The sequence below is a fragment of the Eubalaena glacialis genome, chromosome 11 (genome assembly GCF_028564815.1).
Source record: "Eubalaena glacialis isolate mEubGla1 chromosome 11, mEubGla1.1.hap2.+ XY, whole genome shotgun sequence".
NCBI lineage: Eukaryota > Metazoa > Chordata > Mammalia > Artiodactyla > Balaenidae > Eubalaena > Eubalaena glacialis.
The window spans coordinates 39,820,652-39,841,072 of NC_083726.1; the positions used below are offsets into that span (position 1 = coordinate 39,820,652).

At 34.3% G+C, this 20,421-nt stretch overlaps 1 protein-coding gene across 3 annotated transcripts in view; it reads left to right on the forward strand.

Moving 5' to 3' along the window:
- Positions 1-20,421, forward strand: part of PPP1R12A (protein phosphatase 1 regulatory subunit 12A) — a 149,701-nt gene that overhangs the window by 42,824 nt on the left and 86,456 nt on the right. For all 3 annotated transcript variants that reach the window (XM_061204151.1, XM_061204152.1, XM_061204153.1), the window contains exon 2: positions 15,543-15,673. In XM_061204151.1, coding sequence (XP_061060134.1) covers positions 15,543-15,673 — 131 coding nt within the window. The remainder of the gene's footprint in view (positions 1-15,542; positions 15,674-20,421) is intronic.

The window sequence follows — 20,421 nt, forward strand, 5'->3', positions numbered from 1 at the left end:
ATTGATTGTTTAGTGTAGATAAACAACAACAACAGAAAACCTTTCAGAAGTTTCTTGATTCCATGCAGTTATTGGTACACAAAATCTGCATACAAGGTTTTTCCCTTAGAGGTGAAAAATAGTGTAAAATTATGAAATTAGTTCATTCTGTGAGAGAGACTAGGAATTCACAGTGCAGTGGTACACTTGTTTATTATATTACAGATATATTTTATGTATGGGACAATGGTTCCCAGACTGTCTGCCTTAACTTGGACATAAAAATAGATTTTGGTGATAAAAATAGATGTCAGTGGGAAAAGAGACTTGTTGACAAGTTCTGCAGTAAAGAAATCTGTTTAATCCAGTATTTCCTAAATTTAACTATTTTTAAGAACCCTTTTATTAAAGACCATTTATTAACCTTTTCATTTTAGTAATTTCATGGAAACAGTTTGGGAAATACTACAGTAAATTTTTGTGATGAATTGCATTCAAAAGGGCTGCATGCTGACAGCTGTTTCAGGAGGCACATTGAAAATTTAGGTATTTTTATTTCTGCCTTATTACTTTCTCTTTTGACTAGTTATTTACATTTGAAGGAATGTCAAAACTCCATAATCTGTAAATGTAAAATACTGGCATCTTTTTATAAGTCTTGGGAAAATGATCAAACGAATGAATTATGCAGTAGAAAATTATACATATCCTTTTCCCTCAATGCAAAGGAATGTATAAAAGCTGACTTTTCTTCTTGCTATTCATATGCCCTCCATCCTCAAAAATAAATATTGAAAGAGTAATAATTTTTATTGTTTATTAGGATAGCTCTGGTTAGTTAGAAGATTATTTTCTTTTATATCAAATACCTTTTTACTCATCAAGCATGAGTACTGGTACATTATCAGGTGATTGTTATTTATTCTGAAGTTATAATTTCAGATTGTTTGGCATATTCAAGAAATGGAGCATGGTCCATTGTGATTAGAGCTTTGAATTTGTGGAAATAGAGTGACAGGTCTAAATTTAGATAATAGCTTGAAGGACTACCTTACCACATTTCAGAGGAGTGGAAATACAGGAGAAAAGACAGATTAGAGATTAAGTAGAGAAGGGAACAGGATATTTGGATACACACAAATGGAAGCAATGAAAACTGATATAAATGCCTTTTACATTCATCAAAAATCCAGCAATGTAGCTGTTATTTGTCACCACGTAACAAATTACCCCTAAACTTAAAATGTCAAACATTTATTACCAAATTTTCTATGGTTAAGGAATTTGGATGTAGTTTATCTAGGTACTTCGATTGACTTCAAGCTGTTGGCTGGGACTTCATGTCGTCTGAAGGCTTAACTTGGGGTGGGGGAAGTGGGGGAAGGATCCAGTTCAAAGCTCATTATTGGCAGGTCTTGCTTCCTTGCCACATGGGCCCCTTAATAAGACTGCTTCTTGACACTGCAATTGAGTTTTCCCAAGTTGTGAGCAATTTGGGAGAGGGCAAGAGAGGGTTCATGCCAAGATGGAAGCTACGATCTTTTAATAGCCTAGTCTTAAAAGTGACGTACCATTACTTCTACCTCATTCCGTTTGTTAGAAGCAAGTCACTCAGTCTGGTCCACACTCAAGGGGAGGAGTTTACACAAGGATGTAAACTTGAGGATGAGGCAGGAATCATTGCTATTTTAGAGGCTACTTACATAAGCATCAAATTAAAATAATTTTTGTGGTATTTTACATTCCTCAACTTATATTAGTAAATATTTAACAGTTGGTTCCTATTTACTATGCCTTGCTCCCTAGGAACTGTTTATTTCTCCTTTTCTTACTGCTCAGCAGAATACTTGAAAATCATTTACATCTTCACCTTTTTTTTTTTTTTTCTCCTCTGCTCTCCATTTGAATGTTTGGTGCTCCTCTTATTTTGTGACTTGGAAGTATTAACTCCTGCTCCCTTAAGTCTTCCATTAATGGTCCCAGAAATGCAGACTAGCTTGGTAGGCTAAAATGGAAAATAATATTTGGTTAAAATTACCAAATAAGATTATTTTTTCAATTTTTTCCCTCAGGACCGAGTCTCGTATATTCTTAACTTCATCCTTGATATTTTTTGCTAAAGCATGTCTGAATATAACAGAACAGCTACCAGGTTCTCAACATTTGTTAGACATATCTTTGCTCTTTCCGTTCTGAAAAGGATGTAGAAATATAACTCCAAGGCTTAGATTGCCTTTTCCCTAATTTTTTCCACCCATTCATGTCATGGTATATCAAAATATTTGCCTTTCCCTTCCCAAACCTCTCCCTTTCGCTTGAATTTGATTTTTTTAATATATAGAAATATATATTTCAATTTTTAATATATATTTTTAATATATAGTTTTAATTCTTGAGGTTTTAGAAAAGGTATACTGAAATAATCCATGTATACTAGAATGAGGAGAATTTTAGATGAGAGAGGTTTTATTGTTTTGTAATTTTATCTATATATATGTTTATTTCTGATTAGACTGAATTTATTGCAGGAAGTGTTTGGCTCTTTTATTAACTTTGAGTTAAGAAATGTGCTATATGCTGAAAAAGGAAAGTAATAATAGTTGCTTAGTGGATGTTGATTATCCATAACTAACCATCATTCATTTAGGAAACATTATTTTAGAATCTCTGTGCAAATTCTTTGATATACTTTTATTTAAAAGGACATATTATGTATACTATTTTAATTAAAATGTGTAAAATTGAGTTTTGCTTTAATTTGCCAAAAGAAAAACACCTGAATACTGAAGTAATGGTTAAATTTTAGATAAATTTTCTTTATAACTACAGAGTATTTCCTTAAATATTCCTTTAAGATTAAGAAAACAGGCTATGAATAATATCAATACATTGCAATAGGATTTTTTTTGAACCACGTTCCGGTTTTAGAAAGATCATACTACTCATTAGGAAAGATTAGGAAATCAGCACTCATTCTGTTTTTGCTCTTCTCTCCCCTAATCTTGTTTTGTTAGCTGTATTAATATTTCTGCCTTGTTAGAATTTATAATATTTACATTATTTTTGATTCACTTGTTATGAGTTTTGACCATTGTGTCTTGATTTCTGAATTTATTTTAATTGGCTGAATTTTTTGTTAAATAGGGTTTATCTTCTTACCTTTTGATCTCGTGTTTTTTTCATTGTGTTATTAAGTAGCACCAAAATATGGGGCATTTCCTTTAGTTTGTCAAGTTGCATTTTCTTCCACACTGCTTTCTCTACCTGAATTTTTACATACTTACATACCTATGTGTATTTAAATTTTTTATTTTATTTTTTCTTCCCCTTTATTTTGTCTCCCCTTTATTAAATTCTCATAGCTCTCCAGGTTTGACATAGGCTTTTCTGATCACATTTTACGTGTACTGTTTGTGCCTTGTTTATTTCTCTAGCTTCAGTTACTGGGGATATCAGTGGTTCTCAATCTAGTGTGTTTTTACGGTTTAGATGGGGAGCCTTTTTAAAGTGGAAATTCCTTAACACCATTCTAAGAGATTCTGATTTCTCCTTTCTCCTAAATCTAGGTTAAGTTCTCTAGTTAAGTCCATAGCATTTATCATGCCTCTTGTTATTGTTTGTTTAGTTATCTTTCTTGCTTGCTGGACTGTGTAGCTTTATAAGTATAGAAATCTGGTTTATATCCTTCCCCAGTGTATTCCTAGCAGCTGGCATGGTATCTTGCTGTAGTGGGCACTTGATAAATATTTATTGAATTAATGAAGAGTCTGTGCTATTTATTGTCCACATATTTTGCTGAGCACTGAAGAAATTCATCAAGAAACAGATAGCTGGGCTTCCCTGGTGGCGCAGTGGTTGAGAATCTGCCTGCCAGTGCAGGGGACACAGGTTCGAGCCCTGGTCTGGGAAGATCCCACATGCCGTGGAGCAACTAGGCCCGGGAGCCACAACTACTGAGCCTGCGCGTCTGGAGCCTGTGCTCCGCAACAAGAGAGGCCGCGATAGTGAGAGGCCCGCGCACCGCGATGAAGAGTGGCCCCCGCTTGCCGCAACTAGGGAAAGCCCCTGCACAGAAACGAAGACCCAACACAGCCGTAAATAAATAAATAAATAAATAAATAAGTTCCTTTAAAAAAAAAAAGAAACAGATAGCTAACAACTATGTGATTTTCTTTTTTGTTTTGGAAAACCATAAGAATTTTATGTCCTTACTATAAGGTTTTTGGAAAATAACTCAATGACTTTGACTTCTATTAATTAACATTTTGGCATATAGAGGCATACCTCGGAGATATTGCAGGTTCGGTTCCAGGCCACCGCAGTACAGTGAATATCCAAATACAGCAAGTTACATGAATTCTTGGGTTTCCTAGTACCTATAATAGTTATATTTACACTATATTGTAGTCTGTTAAGTGTGAAATAGCATTATGTTTTTAAAAGAGTGTACATACCTTAATTTGAAAATACTTTATTGCTAAAAATGCAATCATCTGAGCCTTCAGCGAGTCATAATCTTTTTGCAATATTAACATCAAAGATAACTGATCACAGACCATCATAACAAATATAATAATAATGAAAAAGTTTTGGAATATTGGGAGAACTACCAAAATGTAACACAGAGACACAGAGTAAGGAAATGCTGTTGGTAAAAATTGCACTGATAGACTTGCTTGACCTAGAGTTGCCACAGACTTTCAGATTGTAAAAAAAAAAAAAAAAAATGCAGTATCTGCAATGTAAGAAAATTCAGTATCTGTGAAGCACAGTAAAATGAGGTATACATGTATTCTTCCGGAGTCTTGAAAAGGAATATCAATGAAGAGAATTGAATCATATTATACATACTCCTTTGTAACCTGTTGTTGTTGTTGTTGTTGTTTTTAATTGAATTGCATAAAACAGTATGTAAAAGCTTTTATTACTTCCCCTGAAATTAAATTATTTTCTTATTGGTATATATTCATTGATTAAACACCTCTAGGTCAGTGTGTGATCATGTCTGATAAAGGAATTCAACAAGGAAAACAGCTACCTGTAGCTGGCTTTCTATCTCCAGAGCTCAGACAGTAATGAAACCTGGCAAAGGATTTATTATGTATAAAAAGATTTCTTTAACTCATCTCTACTCACGTACCCACTTTTCTTTTATTAATGCTATTTTGCTTTTATTTTTTAGGAGGTGAATTTTTTTTTTATTGGAGTAAAATTGCTTTACAATGTTGTGTTAGTTTCTGCTGTACAATGAAGTGAATCAGCTATATGTATAACTATATCCCCTCCCTCTTGGACCTCCCTCCCCCCCCCTCCAATCCCACCCATCTAGGTCGTCACAGAGCCCCGAGCTGAGCTCCCTGTGCTATACAGCAGGTTCCCACTTGCTGTCTATTTTACACATGGTAGTGTATTTATGTCAAACCTAATCTCCCAATTCGTCCCACCCTCCCCTTCCCGCCCTGTGTCCACATGTCTGTTCTCTACATCTACGTATCTATTCCTGCCCTACAAATAGGTTCATCTGTACCATTTTTCTAGATTCCACATATATGCGTTAATATATGGTATTTGTTTCTCTCTTTCTGGCTTACTTCACTCGTATGACTGTCTCTAGGTCCATCCACATCTCTATAAATGACCCAATTTCATTTATTTTTATGGCTGAGTAATATTCCATTGTATATATGTACCACATCTTCTTTATTCATTCATCTATCGTTGGGCATTTAGGTTGTTTCCATGTCCTGGCTATTGTAAATAGTGCTGCAGTGAACATTGGGATACATGTATCCTTTTGAATTACTGTTTTCTTGGGGTGTATGCCCAGTAGTGGGATTGCTGGGTCATATGGTAGTTCTATTTTTAGTTTTTTAAGGAACCTCCATACTGTTCTCCATAGTGGCTGTATCAATTTACATTCCCACCAACAGTGCAAAAGCATTCCCGTTTCTCCACACCCTCTCCAGCATTTATTGTTTCTGGATTTTTTGATGATGACCATTCTGACCGGTGTGAGGTGATACCTCATTGTAGTTTTGATTTGCATTTCTCTAATAATTAGTGATTTTGGGGCTTCCCTGGTGGTGCAGTGGTTAAGAATCCGCCTGCCAGTGAAGGGGACACGGGTTCGAGCTCTGGTCCGGGAAGATCCCAACTAAGCCCGTGCGCCACAATTACTGAGCCTGTGCTCTAGAGCCCACAAGCCACAACTACTGAGCCCACGTGCCACAACTACTGGAGCCCATGCTCTGCAACAAGAGAAGCCACTGCAATGAGAAGCCCGCACACCGCACTCACCGCAACTAGAGAAAGCCTGTGCACAGCAACAAAGACCCAGTGCAACCAAAAATAAATAATAAATTAATTAATTAATTAAAAAAATAATTAGTGATGTTGAGCACCTTTTCATGTGCCTCTTGGCCATCTGTATGTCTTCTTTGGTGAAATGTTTATTTAGGTCTTCTCCCCATTTTTGGATTGGGTTGTTTGCTTTTTTGATATTGAGCTCTATGAGCTGTTTGTATATTTTGGAGATTAATCCTTTGTCCCTTGCTTCATTTGCAAATATTTTTTCCCATTCTGAGGGTTGTCTTTTTGTCTTGTTTATGGTTTCCTTTGCTGTGCATAAGCTTTTAAGTTTCATTAGGTCCCATTTGTTTAATTTTGTTTTTATTTTCATCACTCTAGGAGGTGGGTCAAAAAAGAGCTTGCTATGATTTATGTCAAAGAGTGTTTTTCCTGTGTTTTCCTCCAAGAGTTTTATAGTGTCTGGTCTTACATTTAGGTCTTTAATCCGTTTTGATTTTTTTTTTGTGTATGGTGTTAAGTAGTGTTCTAATTTCATTCTTTTACATGTCGCTGTCCAGTTTTCCCAGCACTAATGCTATGTTGCTTTTAAATTGCTTAGTATTTTTCTTTATCTGCTTATCTTATTTTCCTAAGTAGATTATAAGCATCCTGAGAACAGTACTACATGATCATTTGTTTTAGTCCATTAAGAAAAATTTGCTGAGTAGCACTGTTAGGTATTGTGGGATATATAAGACAATTTCTATGCTTAAGGGATTATAATCCAGTAGTGAGAAAAGACTGGAACACATGCAACAGTAATAAAGGCAGCATGTCTTATACAGTACTTAGTACAGTTTTATGTACACATACACTAGGTCATAAACACCTGCTCATTAAGGAGAGGTTTGCATTTTATTTTGATTCATTTTACGTGTATTTATTATGGACTTGCTATATGACAGGCAGCGTGCATAAAGGAAACAAAAAGAATATACTCTCTACTGCTGGTCCTTGTATCCACCAAAGTGGCTGGCTCATTGCTTTATATATAGTAGGCAGTCCATAAAAGTTATTTGTCAAAGAATGATCCCGAAGTTTAACATTTTTATATCCATAAGGATTCTAAACTCTAGAAGTAATATTCTTCCCTTACTGAGTCCTCAAATAAAAGTCTTTGGCCTCTAAAGATCTAGGTTTGACTTACTACTTTATAGATCTTTATCAATAAAGGAAATAACAGCTGTGTAATAAGAGTAGATAAAGTGTGTGTTTTAATCTTGGAATAATTATGGTTTCCAGTTTTTGGCATTCTCATTCAAATACTTAATACTTGTTAGATGAAGTATGAATGTTTACGCAATGTGTCGATTATAGTTGGCCCTCCTCTACATCCAAGGGTTCAACCACCCAAGGGTTGAAAATAGTCCACAAAAAAATTCCAGAAAGTTCCAAAAAGCAAAAGTTGAAATTGCCGCAAGCTTTCAACTCTTTACATAGCATTTACATTGTATTTACAACCATTTACATTGTATTAGGTATTTTAAGTAATCTAGAGATGATTTAAAGTATACAGGAGGATATGCGTAGGTTATAATCAAATACTACCCCATTTTACATAAGGGACTTGAGCATCCGCAGATTTTGGTATCTGCAGGGAGTACTGGAACCAGTCTCCCACGGATACCAATGACTATACTTTTCCCCTAGAAATTTTTTCTCAAAAGAGTTTTTCCACATTTTTGTTATAGTCTTTTTGCCTTGTCCAGTTCATTCAATCCACAAAGATAAATCGGATCTTCTCCTTGTCAGGCATTGTGTCTCCTATGGATACTATATGTATTATGTAAGTCTGAATTTTTCTTAATCCCAATGAAGAATTTCCCATGGTTTAGCCATTGTGTATAATCTGTGTTTTGAATTTTATTCTTCCAATCATTTTATCATTTGAACATATGATTTATTGTAAGGCCAGGTCTTTATTTTTATGTCTAGAGATCCTACCTGCTTATAAGAAATAAGATAAGAAAGGCAAAAAAAAAAATCATTGAACTAAAATGCAGTGCTGAACTTACTTGTTTTCATTGTTAAATATAATAGATGATCTCCTAAGATTGTACATGCTCATTTATTTGCCAGTCTCAATGCAAGACCAAGGTATTTATCGATATTTTTTATTGTTTAGTATGGGAATGCTGCTCAGAGTTCTTCATTATTTTTCTTGTATAAACTACACCTGTGATTCCTCCTTTGATATGTCCAAGTTTTCTTTAAAATAGAACAAAAACTTGTTTGGACATCTCCAGTTTACTTCCTCTTTACGCATACTCACTGACATCTGTGTCACCCTGAATGCTTAGGGCATGGACTATTTTCTGGTATATCTACAAATTTCTGTTCCCATCAGTTGAGTAGAACTGAGTTTTCCTTACGAAGAGTCATAAAGAGTTGTTTCAAGGAAGTGGAAATTGTTTTAGATAACTTCTGTATTCAGATTAATTTGTCTTTTACCTTTCAATAATTAACTGTGTTAGTAATGATTAGGTGCAAATTGTAAGCATTTCATCTAATTGACTATAATTATATTTTCACCTAAGTTGGTATAATGACATTTATACAACTAAATCTTTTCCTTTGTTTTGCTCTCTTGTGTTGTATGTAATTTGTATGAATGAGCTTATTTAAAACTTCTATATGTAAAAGTTTGTTGGAAGGAGGTTTGAAATCCCTAAAATTTTCTTAATGCATCTTTTAAAATTTAATCATCCTCTTAGAAATCATTAGTAGATAGGACTTTTACCAAAAGTGGTACTACAAAGAATATTTGACAAGTCTCCACCATTTAACTTTGTTCTTTAATTTTAAAGGGATGAAATAGTAAGTTTTGGATGAGAATTGAAAAAGAAAAAAATTTTAATGGGGATGATTGAGCATTTGGATTATGTATTGATATAAACATAATAGTACCTACTATTTGACAGGTACTACTCTAAGTGATTTATATATTAATTCATATAACCTCTCATAGTAAACTTTTGAAGTAGGTACTATTGTTGTCCTCATTTTCCAGAGGAAATTGTGGCACACAGGATGTTATATAATTGACCCAACGACAACCAGCCTACTGGTAGAACTGGATTAATCCCAGACAATCTGGCTCTAGAGTCTGTTCATGAAAAGGAATATAACAGTGTTAGAATTTATTTCAAATGCTGTTTATTTTGTAATTGTGATTGTACTCAATTGAATTGAATGGTTGCTAAACACATTTGTTTTTATCTCTTCTAGGAATGAAATTTAATGATTTTTCAACTCCACGTGCCTCACCCAGAATCTGTCTTTAAGGCATGGACTCTGTCTTCTTAGAGCCAACTTTGTGTAGCCCCTTTATAATTCAATTCTTTGTTATTAGGCTTTTCAACTTTTTCGTAAAAATGAGTGGGGAACAAAGGTTGTCCTTGCGCTAACTTGCTGAGAAAAATAACTAGGCCCCCTTTTCAATAAAAACAGATGTTTTATGTACTTGAACTAGTTTATTGAGATAGTTTATAGCTCAAGTTAACAAAGCTGCCTGTACCTGGGATTAAATGACAAAAGTGTCTTCACACAATCATCTATTATTGGTAATGGCTCGGAATATGTATTTAAGAAAAACTTAAGATAAATCATGTCAGATAAGATTTTAGAAGTATATTTGAGTCACTCTGTTTCTTTCCATATATGGCTTAATAAACTGACCATATTTACTCAGATATTTAAAGTCAGCAAGTCATGTATCTCTTAATGTGCTGCATGTGTTAGCTTTTGATTCTCTTAGCAACAATATTTTTATGGGCATGTCTGCCAGTTTATTGTGTATGCTTTGTAAATGTTCAGGAGAACACTGAACAATTTACAACACAAACTTGAGATTCCTTTATAATATATGTTTTACAATGATGTTTTTAGCATTTAATTTATATTTAAACATTTCAAAAACTTATTACATTTAAACAAAATAAAGGCACAAGCACATTTAACATTAACTGCTTTAGGTATTTTTGTTCATGTTTCTTAAGTCATACTGACTTAAAAACAAACATTTAAAATCAAAATCAGCAACATTTCATTTACTGGGGAATAGCTATTCGTATATGTTAATTTTTTCAAACAGCCAGGGCAGTCACCTTCTTAAAATGGAGAAACTTTAAAAATTAACCATTTGTCCTGAGAATCTTTTATCTTCACTGTCAAAGAATTACTCATAAGATGGCAAATAAGACTCTGTTCTGGATCCTGCCTACCTTTATCCTCCCCACGTGTGACTTTGCATCTTCATACACCAGGAAGTGTTTGTTACTTGTTCATATGTTAAGTTCAGGTGTAGAGCCTCCTCCAGGAAGTATTCCCTGACTACAACCATTCTTCTTTAGTTCTTCTCTTCTTGACTTCCATGGTAAGAAGTGTACAGCCATATAACTGTATTTATCATATTCATTTTGATATTTTTATTTACTTGTGTATTTGTCTTCCATACTAGATGATGAGCTTCTTGAGAACTCTCTTGAACTGACTGAATAAAATACCACAAATGTCTTTGTCCTCCAAGTAGAATATACTGATTATAATTTAATTTTAACCTTTCTCTTACTATTTTCGTAGAAATCACTTCTCTACATTCTTTCTCTGAGTGATTTTAGGTCCCATTATTTTAATTATTACCTTAATGCAGGTAATTCCCAAATAGATATTTTTATCCCACATTCATTTTTAAGCTCTAGATCTGCATATTCAGGTGGCTACTGGATATGCATCATTAGATAAGTATACAGACACCTATAATCAATTCAGCATATCCAAAACTAAAGTTATCTTTCTTCCTCCAACCTGCTTTTCGAACCTGTGGTGTTTGTTTTCATGAATGACCTCTCCCTGTCCCTCGCCCTTCATATCCAGTCTTTAATTAAGCCTTGTACATTTTCTCCCAGATTTCTCTTAACATCCATTCTGAGTAACTGGTGTTGCTCAGTTCAGGCTCTTCTCTCTTCATACTACTTCCAGTAATCTTTCTGAAATACTGATCTGATCATGTCAACCCTCTGCTTATAAACTCTGAATAGGTTTTTCAAACATCATCTACCTGAAATTCTACAGTGTTTTCTCCTACTTACTCCTACTGCTGAATTGAGCCACTATTACTGATGGGAGTGTAGCAGGTTTTCTTGATCAGTAGGAGTAGAAAGTAGGTTGAAAACCACCTCTAATGTCAAATCCTGTCATCTTTGCATTACGTTCAGATTTTTTACCTGCAGTATATTCAGACCTCTTACCACCTAGCCTTATTCTGTGTTATAACGTGCAGATACTATCTACCACTGGATGATTTTCTGTTCATTTATTCCATACATTTTTTAAGTCATAGTGCATCTGCTCAGTGAAGTTCCTTCTAGTTGAATTGCGAGTTGAACAACTCCTATGTAATCTTCAAAACCTTGCTCAAATGTATTCTCCTTTATGGACTGTCTTAATCACAAGATCTCTTTATGTTCCCAATGATATTTTAGTACTTTCTACCCACTGCTGTTATACCTTTATGTAATCATTGTTGTTTATGGACTAGCTTCCTATACTAATGTGATCTTTTCCCTTCCTTGTATTCCTAGGGCCTTAGCATATATAATTTTTAGCATATATAATATGAGGAATAGCCAGAGAAATTAGGGATACTTAGCCTATAAAAGAATATGTGAGAATTTGGGCAGTGGGGAGAACTCATAGTATTTAAAGATTATCAGTTAAAAGAGAGATTCCATTTGATACATGGAGCCTCGGGAGGCAGGGGATAGAAATGAAAGGAAGACGTGTTTTAGCATGTGCAGTTTAGAGAAAGATAAAGTGTTTTATACTGGAGATAGTATACAGTAGGTTTTTAATACATGGTAGCCTATTTTTTTCTTTTTCTTTTTTTTTAAATGAGGTATAATTTGCATACAATGAAGTACACAGCATATAATTCAGTGAATTTTTACATATATATATGCCTATGTAAAAAATCAGAAAGCTAGGGAACATTTCCAGTCTTCCAAAAAGCTCCCTCGTGCCCCTCCTATTATTTCCCCACAAATTTACCAGGATTCTGAGCTTTATAACCAGGGATTAGTTTTGCCTGGAAACTTACAGTTTGTATCCTTTGTGTCTGCTTTTTTTCACTCACGTATTATGTCTGCAGGGATTATCCATGTTGTTGAAGGTAGCATTAGTTTGTTCTTTTTGTTTGTTGTTCTTTTTTCATTGATGTATAGGATTCTATTACATGAGTAGACTCTCCCCATATACACATACATCCCACCCCATTTATTTATCAGTTCTATATAACTTTAGTAGATACTGTCAAATGGTTTTCTGAAGGGGTTATATGAATTTTACACTTTTATCAGCAATTGGTTGTTTCTCCATATCCATACAGTAGATTTAATATTTTTCATTTAAGAATCAAGGCTTAGATTTTCTTTTTATGTAAACACTGCCTATTCATTGTACACATTTTGAAAATAAAGAAAAATTTAAAGAATAAAAATTATTCATAGTCTCACAACCAATGATAATGACTATTATATATTCTTCTAGTCTTTTATGTAGTTTTTAAAGTAAAATTAGAATCATATTAGGCAAACTGTTTTGTATCCTTTTTAAAAAATTTAATATATTGTGAGCATTTCCCATATATCTTTATTATAATTTCTTGTTTTGACGTTTTTCTCCATTTTTTAAAAACAATAATCATATTTGTATTAAAAAACATTTATCAGGTAGAGTTTTATATTTTTATATCAATGATAAAATCAAAATACTGTTTTGGAGCCTGTAGGAATTAAAAGAGGTTGAGAGAGAGGCGAATACAATTTAATATCTTTTCTCAAGGAAAATTAATGCTTAAACTTATAAATAGATCTAATATTATTTCAAGCCACTGTGAGTCATTAGCTATCTCAAATAACATTTTATAAACTACTTCATAATACAATAGAATTTTGATGTTTCTTGTTATTAGATAGCTGTGGTTCTCAAATCTCTCCTACCCTTTAACCACTGCTCCTTGAAAAACACAGTTCTTTTCCCAAGCAGTATATACTTAAACTTTATATGAATGTTGTTTATATATACTCATTTACCATTTGCTATGTGTAAAGAACTGTTTGGGCACTTTGGGATCTTGCCTTCAGATTGCCTGTAACTTGTTCCAAAGGGAAGAATCATGGATATATAAGAATGTTAAATATGTTAGGGAATTTTAGAGAGATGTAACCCACCAGCTCCTTTCCTCCACTTGAAAGACAGAGCCCAAAAAGATTAAATTACTTGTTCACAGCTATAAAATCTGTGGCAGAGGCAGAACTAGAGCCTACAGCCAAACACTTGTCAGTGTTTTTCCACTTTAGATGTAAAGTACTTTGTCCTTAGTGCTTTTCTTGACACCAACTTTGTCATTTTTCCCCCCCTAGGAAAAAGCTACTAAAACTGTTTTCTTTTGCTTCTGTGATAGGTAAAGGAAAATTGGTTTTATTTATACAGCAAGCACTTATTAAGTGCCTAGAATGTATGATATCCTGTTTCAGAGACTGCAAAATAGGTGAGAAATAGTTGGTGAAATAGGAACATCTGTGGATATGGTGTTAAGTGTGGAAAGAGCTTATTTTTTGGAATCTGAACATCTGTGATAGAATCTCAGCTCTATCATTTCCCATCTCTGTGGCTTATTCAGGCTACTTGATCTCTTTGAATCTTAGCTTTCTTGTTCATTTATTCATTTATTCATTTATTGAGCCCCTACCACATGCAAAGAATGGTAAAAGGTGCTGGGGATACAGCAAAATTCCCATTCTCGTGAGGGATTTTGTGAGGATAATATATACAAATCAGTAAAATAGATAAAGCACCAATCGTACTACTTGGCACAAAGTAAGCATTGAAAAAAGTTCCCTTCTTATTTACTATAGGCTGCGGTTCTCAAAGTTTTTCATCTCAGGACCCCTTTATACTCTTAAAAATTACGAAGGACTTAAAAGAGCTTTGTTTCTGTGGGTTGTATATATTAATATTTACAATACTAGAGGTTAAAACAGAGGACTCTATATATTTATTAATTCATTTTTAAATGAATTAAAGCAGTACTTTACCCATGTTATATAAATGGCATTTTTAAATTAAAATAACTAATTCATTTACTCCTGAAAGCTTGAATTTTATCATTGGCAACAAATACTGTTAGTTTTTTTGACAGACTTTGTTCATTTTCAAGAAAATTTCTGCCAACATCCAAGTTAGACTAAATATAGTTTGCCATTTAAGTAAAAATGTATTCCATAATGGCCTATATGGGAAAAGAATTTTAAAAAAAGAGTGGATATATGTATATGTATAACAGATTCACTTTGCTGTACACCTGAAACTAACACAGCATTGTAAATCAGCTATACCCCAATAAAAATTTTTTTTAAAAATGACGTTCCATGGAAAAAGTGGCTAGATCAGCTTGCAAATTAATTGCACAAGTGTTTTTCCTCAGGGCAGTCATTATACTTGGAAGAAATGCTTTATGCATGCTTCCTGTCTTGTTCCACAGGGCATTTAAAAGATGTATATTCAAGAGTCAAAATTTAATAAAATTTATACTTTTTACTGCATTGTCAAGGACATTCATAAGTAAAAATAGCTTGGGAAAGAAAAAAAAACTGTGAGTGCAGAGTGGTGAATACAAGGACAGTAAAGTGCTGTGTTTTTTGTGTGTTTTTTTGCCACTGCCTTGATTTATTCTTAGACAGAAACATATTTACCACTAGTGCTTTTGCACCCTCAAGTGCACATGTCAACACAGTGAAAAGGGGAAATACCATCTTAGTATTATTTTGAAAATAGTTTTGACCTTGTCACCTCCCTGAAGGGATCCCACTCCCTGAACAGACCACAGTTTGGGAACCACTGCTATAGAGGATATTATTGGTACTTAATTATAATGTTTTGATTGTTTCCATGTTGACATGTACTTGTTTTCCTCATGGGGTTGGCATAAAAAGTCTAGTCACATACAGTATTGTTATATGGGTATCTAAGCAAGGACTATTAAAATTTAGGTAGTACCATTGGCCTACTTCATAGCAGTACAATCGAGATGGCAAGAGACTACCTTATAGAAAATATGTTATAAAAGCTTCAAAATAGGAGTTTTATTCTATTGACGTGTTGTTGGCAGTATTGATTCAAAATTTTTCTAATCCTGCTTTCTGTTTTGTTTTTAGGCTTGCATTGATGACAATGTTGATATGGTGAAGTTTCTGGTAGAAAATGGAGCAAATATTAATCAACCTGATAATGAAGGCTGGATACCACTACATGCAGCTGCTTCTTGTGGATATCTTGATATTGCAGAGTAAGCTAGTTCTGTGTTTGTTTTTATCCAAATACTATTTAGAGACTTGAGATTTTATAGAAATTGTTGTTATAGATAAATGAGTGAACTCTTATATTACCTTAATTCATAAAAATTATTCTTCGCAGGAAAGAGAATAAGTAGATCATGGGAATCCAAATATTGTCTCTTGGTGTGAGATCATCTTCTTGTCTCCCTACCGTCTTTGACTTTTGGTACTTTGAATTGATATGAGTAATTGTACACATTCTCCAGCCCCATCTCCTTTTCTTTTGAGTACATGTATTGTCAAATGATTCAAGGTTAATATTTAGCAATCTAGTATATCCCTATGTAATCACGAATTGTTAGGGGAAATTAACAATAATTCTGAATTAGGTTACTTTGCTAAAGAAGGAATATGATACATAGTTCTCCAATTATTCAGTATATTTATGCTTAGTTTTTATTAAGATTGTTTTCTAAAAACATGAAAATATAGTGAAAAATAGTCATTGTATTCTTAACTACCTTTAATAGGGGAGTACTTTCTGAGAAAATTTGATTCTTCAGAAATTTAACAAGGAAGTATACATATCCTGACAAAATAATTTTTTCATCAAATTATCTTATTTTTTCTTGTTGCTGTGTATCCAGCACCATAAACATTTTTATTGTCTATCTGCTCACATCAAAGCTTATAAACTAATATTGAATATGGTAGTCCTACTCTGTGAATCTCTCGTAGTAAGTCTTCATAGTTTTATTTCTTTGTACATTTCATGCACACATACACTGCCCCCCACCCCCAGCCCCCATGTGTATTGGAGATACAGTATACCAGTTTAAAGGAGAGGCAGTGTTTGGTGAAATGAAAAGTGCTCTGGGAATCAGAAAATCTGAGCTATTTGACTCTAACACTGACTGCGTTACACCTTTTGATAATTTGTTTCCTCTTTCTGGGCTTTGATTTCTTTATGTGTAAAATGAAGGATTCTTTTTGCCATTGTAAGTCAACAGTGGTTATTCATAATTTTAATTGTGGTTCTCTTTATTCCTTTCTGTTCTTTTCATGCTCAACAAAGGGCTTGGATTTCATCTTCATAGAAAAAAATAGCTAAGGTGCATTTATCTTCAGCTGTCCTTAAATATTTGGTACTTAGGCTCTTAAGTCAACTAATGTGGATTATGAAGGCTTCCTCAACCACTCTCAAGGGGTATGACCTTGGGCAAGTTGCTTAACTTTTATAATCGTCAGCTTTCTCCTCTGTAGAATGGGAATAATATTTTCTAGGTTTGTTGTGAGGGTTAACTGAGATAACCCACCAAGTATAGTTCCTGGCACATAGGAAATACTCAGTATATATTAACTTTTGACCATTATCTTTTTTATCTTTTTGGGAAAATGAAAACCCAGCTTCTTTCTTCAGATGTGTAATCCTGTGTTTCCTTTTTAATTCATGCTTCTGAGTTTGAAAAGCCAGTAATAATTGTTCTGAATAATTTCCTCTTGTAGACTTGATTAACAACCCATTGTGTCAGTTGGGATGATTTTAGATGCAAGTAACAGTATCAAACTCAAACTGACCTAAAGAGAAAGGGTACTTGTTGTACAGGATAATACATAGTTTAGAGGAAGGGCATTCAGGTTTATTTATTAAGCTGCTCAGTGATGTCATCAGGGCTTGGAGTCTTTCAGGTGTTTTCTTCTTCTGCCTTTCCCAAATATGGACTTTATTCTTAACCTTGTCCCCTCCTGGTCACAAGATGATTGCCACAACTCCTGAATTGTGTTTTTACATATGCACATCCAAGAGCAAAATAAAAAGTGGATGGGGAGTGGAAAGTATCTTCTCCATATTCTGTGACTATCAAGGAGGGAAACCTTCCCTAGAGAGCCCTCTGACTGCAACAGATTTCCCCTTAAGGGACTTACGTTGGCCTGGGCTTGGTAATTTGCCCATGTCTTTGCTGGGAGAAACAAGTATCTGGCATATTCAGTTTTTTTAATGCCAGGAAATAAGTGTGAGGAGGGGTGAGCAGTCTGCTGCATGTGTTAATAGTTTCAGTAGAGTAACTACAACTTTTCTTCTTTTTGGAAGGTGGGATACGGAATATGTGTTTCATAGGACTTATACAAACAAAAATGACCTATTTTGACCAAGGCTGACTATAGTTTTGCTGATCTAACTACCTTTATATAGGCATTTATGGCATTAATGGCTGTGGTATAACTGAAGTATAACTGACCCTTGAACAACACAGGTTTGAACTGCGTGGTTCCACTTATATATGGATTTTTTGAACAGTAAATACTTCAGTACTACGTGATCTGCAGTTGGTTGAATCCGCTGTTGTGGAACCAGGAATACTGAGGAACCACCGGTACAGGGGGCCTGCTTATGTGGAGGGCCAACTATAAGTTATTCACAGATTTTTAACTGCAGGGAAAGTCAGCACCCCTGACCCTCATTTTGCTCAAGGGTCAACTATATTTAAATTTATAGTTTTTTTGAACAAAATTAAAATTAAAAGAATGATGACTTTTCCTTTTTTGCTCTTTCTGCCCTCTGAGATTCTTTTTTTTTAAATAATGATAATATTTTTATAAAAGACAGTTCAACTCTCGTATATACTGGGCTATTTGTTAGGTGATGATTGCCTAAAACCCTTCTAAATGCATGATTATTTTCACCAGCATTATCTCTTTCAGTAATTAATTTCACTAATGAGTGAGAGAAGTTAATGAAATCCAAAATCCTAGTTTTCTTGGGTCTAGAAAACATATAGCATGGTGGCTTAAGAGGTAGGGTGAAAGATACCTCCCAAATCAGAGCATTTATAGGGTAAAGGAAGGCCCTATTAATAATGACGTAGAGACAACAGTTATAAACCATGGAAAATTGGGTCACTCTGCTAAGTGACGTATTTGGAGTTAAATTTGTTTGCAAATCCTGGTTCTGCCATTCTCTACCTTTGTGCCCTTGGCGGAGCTACTTAGCCTCTATGATTAATATTATTTATAAAATGGGAATGATCTGGCTTCTTCCTAGCTCTTGTTTCTCATATTGCTTTCTACATTTTTTACTCTGTCAATACTAGACTACTTTCAGTTCCCCAGCATTCCCTGCTGGTTCATATCATTGTGTCTTTGCTCATAGTGATTCATTTGCCTCATTTCTTTACTTGACCAGCTACTACCAGACTGTAGCAGACACAAGCTGCAGTTTGTGTTAGAATCACTTCTTCCAGAAACCCTTCTAATGTTCCTGGCTGATTCATCATCATCTCTAACATATCAGTTGTTTACATGCTTCTTTACCAACTACATTTTGCACAGAATAGTACTAATTCAACCCTATTGAACTGAGAGGTAAAACAAACAGTGAAGCACAGATAGTTCACTATGAGGATTTGGGGATGATTAGGTAGGATATAGCGAGTTCTAAATTTTTGACCTCTATTGGAGACAGTAGAACAAAGAATGTGAGGTTGCAGTTTAGTTTCTAGACAATTAACAATTTCACATCTGGTGTCTAGCCTAGCAAAAGCCAAGTGAATAGGTGAATGATAGCTCTTCATATTCTGGCTCAGTTATCTCACATTTTCACCAAAATAATTGCTTTCAACATCTCCCTGCTATGAATAAGGTAGAAGTCTTAGGGAAAACCAAAAATAGAGATTGTTTAATAATGCCCCTTCACCAGAGTGGATTAGAGGAAGAATAAATGAAGTGAGTTTGGGGAGTATAATGTTAATGGTCAGCATATGCATTGTTTTACTATGTACTGATGGGTCAGATATTGAAATGTACGCATTAACATTATTCTCTTCCTTTGGGGTGCTGAATTGACAGTGTTACGCTCTGAATCATGTCCCCACAAAATTCATATGTTGAAGGCCTAACCCCCAGAACCTTGGAATGTGACTGTATAGATGGAGATGATTAAATTAAAATGAGGCCCTTAGGGTGGGCCCTAATCCAATCTTACTGTATCTTTATAAGAGGAAATTTGGACACAAAAAGTGGCACCAGGGGCTTGCACACAGAGAGAAAAGACAATGTAAGGACACCGTTAGAAGGTGGCCATCTGTAAGCCAAGGAGAGAAGCCTCAGAAGAAACCAAACCTGCCAACACCCTGATCTTGGTCTTCCAGCCTCTAGAACTATGAGAAAATAAATTTCTATTGTTTAAGCCACTTTGTCTATGGTATTTTGTTATGGTAATACTAGCAAACTAATACAGGCAGTATAAAATTCTCACTGTCACATCAAGGTATTCTTCCCTAAAAGTTGTAGTTTGATGTCATTGGGCTATGGACTAGAAGTAAAATTGGACATACTAGAACTATGACTTCTGGACATACTAGAACGATTATGGAGCCCAAGAAATTATGTATTCAATTTATTGTTCCAGTCTATAACGATCAGTTAATTATAACTCTAGCCATTAAGTATAACTGAATTATATATTTAAATTATGTGCGAAACATTGAAAACCAAGTCCTCTGACTTGGCTTTCAATAACCAAGAAATAATAACAAAATAAAGAAATAATAGATAAAAGAATAATGAGATGAAGAAATAATTAGATGAAGACATAGGAGTTTTACGATGGCAGCATTTAAATTTTGTCTTTCTTTTTTATTAGCTGAAATATTTTTGTAAAGGAAACTGCCTCATATCTACTATTTGGTTACCCCTTGTACAAGTTTTATAGGAAAACAGGATATATTCTTTATTCTTTCCCTCCATATACTGATTTTTA